This window comes from Capsella rubella, unplaced genomic scaffold (assembly GCF_000375325.1).
Source record: "Capsella rubella cultivar Monte Gargano unplaced genomic scaffold, Caprub1_0 scaffold_1, whole genome shotgun sequence".
In the NCBI taxonomy this organism is placed as follows: Eukaryota; Viridiplantae; Streptophyta; class Magnoliopsida; order Brassicales; family Brassicaceae; genus Capsella; species Capsella rubella.
This window is the reverse complement of record NW_006238923.1, coordinates 17117821-17120873: the sequence shown is the minus strand read 5'-3', so window position 1 is coordinate 17120873 and position 3053 is coordinate 17117821. Positions and strand designations below refer to the sequence as shown.

Below are 3053 nucleotides of genomic sequence, written 5' to 3'. Positions count from 1 at the left end.
TAAAACAAAGGCAACAAATGGATGACCATTAAAAGTGAGATGAAAGGGATGAATCATTTTTTCACTTAGATTCATCCAAAAGTGTACCATTTGAGTTTTTTTTTTTTTTTTTTGACATCATTACAAATTATAAGTTTCTCTTTGAGAGGGACCGGGCTCGAATCCGGATCTGGTGAGAAGGCAATAGTCAATAGAGGTGAGAACCACTAGCCCACTTGCTCTTTCTCCGTACCATTTGAGTTAAAAATTGAAAAATTGATTATTCATCTCTTTCATCTCAGATTAGAAGAATAAAGAAGAGAAAAGAATAAAACTTTTCTTCCACTCTACAAGAGCTTAATAAAATGAAAACTATTCATCTTCATTTCTTTTATCATCTCATCATTTTCAACTCGTTCATTTTAAGAGTAGTCATTTGCACCCAAAGAGAAGTAAAAATAATATTCATTTGGGTATAAAATTTAAATGCATCTTAAACATTTTAACCTTCAAAAAGTTATTTTACTTAAATGTCATGTTGGACAACAATAACAATACATTGGCGAAGAAAATAAAACTAAAATTACGAAAAAGTCACTAGCCAACAATGTTCGAAAGAGCTGGTAATATCTTCTATTTTTTTTTTTTTTTTTTGGGTTTAAACTGAAAAATCCAAGCTAATATCTCTGCATAAGCAAAAGAAACGGGACTTCGCACAAAAAAACAAACCATGAAAATGCTTTAAATTCAAACCAATGCAGCCGGTTTATGATTCATGGAGATGAAAAACACAAGACCAGGTCTTGAGCAACTTGCTTGAAAATTTCCCCTACTCCAAACCCATTTCCCAACAGCTGATTCGCATAACTCGGATTTACCTGTTTCATTACATTAAAGAACATAAAAAGAAAAGAACCATCGTAAATAATATATTTCACCACATATTATATGATAATAACGTTTAAATATGTAGAATATACCTGTGCTTGGATCATGTAGGTGCTCCAAAAAATATTTGAGGAGACATTAGCATACAAAACCTCCAAGTTATACTTCTCAAACAAGTAACAAACCGAAGTGAAAACCCCTGATTTGCCTTTAGGGAAACACAGATTGAAGAAAGATTCATTTCCACAAATATTCAACACGACGTTACGTGAAGACCACGTATCGAAAGCCGCGATCGGATCACCACAAGGGTAAGGCGGGTTCACGACAGCAGTGTTGGATGAAGATATATGATCGGCCAAGAAAGCTTCACGGGAGTAAGAATCCGCTGCAGCAAGGATTTGGGGATGGTTTGATGATGATATTGGTGTGGGGAGAGTTGTTGTTGGGGAAGAGGATGAAGATGGATCATACGCAAAAGTTGTAGTAGGAGTTGTGCTTGTTGAGGCAGACGAGTACTGACGAAATTTCTCGAGTTTTTGCTTTTGGAGCTTTTTTAAAGTAAGTTCAAGGGATTTGATAGTTTCCACCGCTTCATCCACAATTGTTGATTTGTCTGCCTGTGGATCAAAACTTAAAATATTAAAATATATGATTCTATATAACGTAAGATATCCGGCACATAAAATGTACATATTAGTTCATTTTTATTTTATCTACTTTTTATAGTGCTTTAAAACCGGAGCTTTTTTACCATGCGCATTCGGTGGATTCAAATAAGTCTTCTGATTATAATGTAGATATAAAAAAACATCAAATATATAAAAAATTTGTTTAGAGTTTGAAAATATTTTAATTTGGTCTTGCTAAAAAAATGAAAGCTAAATTATCAGACCAAATTTAAGGGATAAAATTATGATCTAATGGTTTATATAATGCTAAAAGATATGAAACAAAAGCTGAAAAAAGAACCAGCATAAGGACTTGAAGAAATTGAGATCTAAAACATGACAACAAGCAAGAGAAAGATATCAAATTTTTTAGTTTAAATAACCATAAAATAACATAAAATCATCTATATTTTTGATTAGTAATAAACGAAATGACAAAATATAGAAGAAAAATGGAAAATTGGAGGATTAAATAAATGTGTTTAGTTTTATTTTCTTTCATTTCACAAAAGGAATCATTTAATGCAGTTGGATAAGATTAAAACCTTCTTCAAAAATCCAAATGTTATTTTCTGCATGAAATTGTATTTTTCAGGTTATAAGTATATGCATATATGAAACTTTGCATATACAGAATTGGATTATAAACACAATTCAATGTTTTGCATGTGAATTACAGGAAAAAAGTATTGTAATCAATGTATGAATTTCATGTCGATGAAAACGAAAATTATCAATTATATGTTCTTGATATTAATTAAATACCTTAGGAGGAAGTTGGGGAAGCAAAGCATGTAGTTTAGAAAACATGTCCCTCATCTTTTTCCTTCTTTCTCTCTCAGTCCATATATGCATTTCATGATCAGGTGCTTCTTCTCCATCATTTTCATCACTTCGTTTCGTCCTCTTCTTTCCCTTAGCAACCTTTCTGGCCGTCTCAATCTGGATCTGAGACGACGGAAGAGAAGGTTGCGATGGAGGCAATTGTTTTTCGGATTTTTGGCAACCGCCTCCAGAATCATCAGAATTGGATATGCCCCACATAAACCCTTCTTGACCAAACTCTTGAGCATTAGTCATATTGAATTGAATGCTCATTATACCCTTTTGTGCTTTGTTTTTTAATTGTATTTTTACGAATCTATATATAAAGAAAGAGAAAAGGAGAAAAGAAAAAGAGAGAGAGGAAGAGACGTTTAAAGATGGTGAAAGAAAGAGAAATCAGAGAAGATGTATATATAGAGGAGTTAAGTGAGCTCATAGCAAAACCCCAAAAGATAATCATAACAAAGCCGTTACTAGGTCATCAAAACAAAAAAGGATACATATTTACTTCATTTTTTTCTTTCTCTTTTTCTGTGAAGTTCTTAAGGAATACCTTTTTCTATAATTTGTTTTTTCTTAAAACCAAAATTTTTCTTAATTAGTTTTGGTAAATTAGTGATCATAAACTAATACGCGCTTTTTCTTTCTATATCACATATTTATGCTATATTATATATGTGCTTTTATATG

The 3053-nt window shown here is 31.9% G+C and overlaps 1 protein-coding gene across 1 annotated transcript; it reads right to left on the bottom strand.

Annotated features, from left to right (window-relative positions):
* Positions 1-460: 460 nt before the first annotated feature.
* On the bottom strand, positions 461-2726 carry LOC17899652 (transcription factor bHLH95). The gene is made up of 3 exons (XM_006304846.2): positions 2304-2726; positions 960-1487; positions 461-857 (listed from the first exon to the last, which is right to left on the bottom strand). Exons 1-3 carry the CDS (start codon positions 2634-2636, stop codon positions 753-755), a joined length of 966 nt encoding a protein of 321 aa, XP_006304908.2. The 5' UTR covers positions 2637-2726; the 3' UTR covers positions 461-752.
* Between the last annotated feature and the right edge of the window lie 327 nt (positions 2727-3053).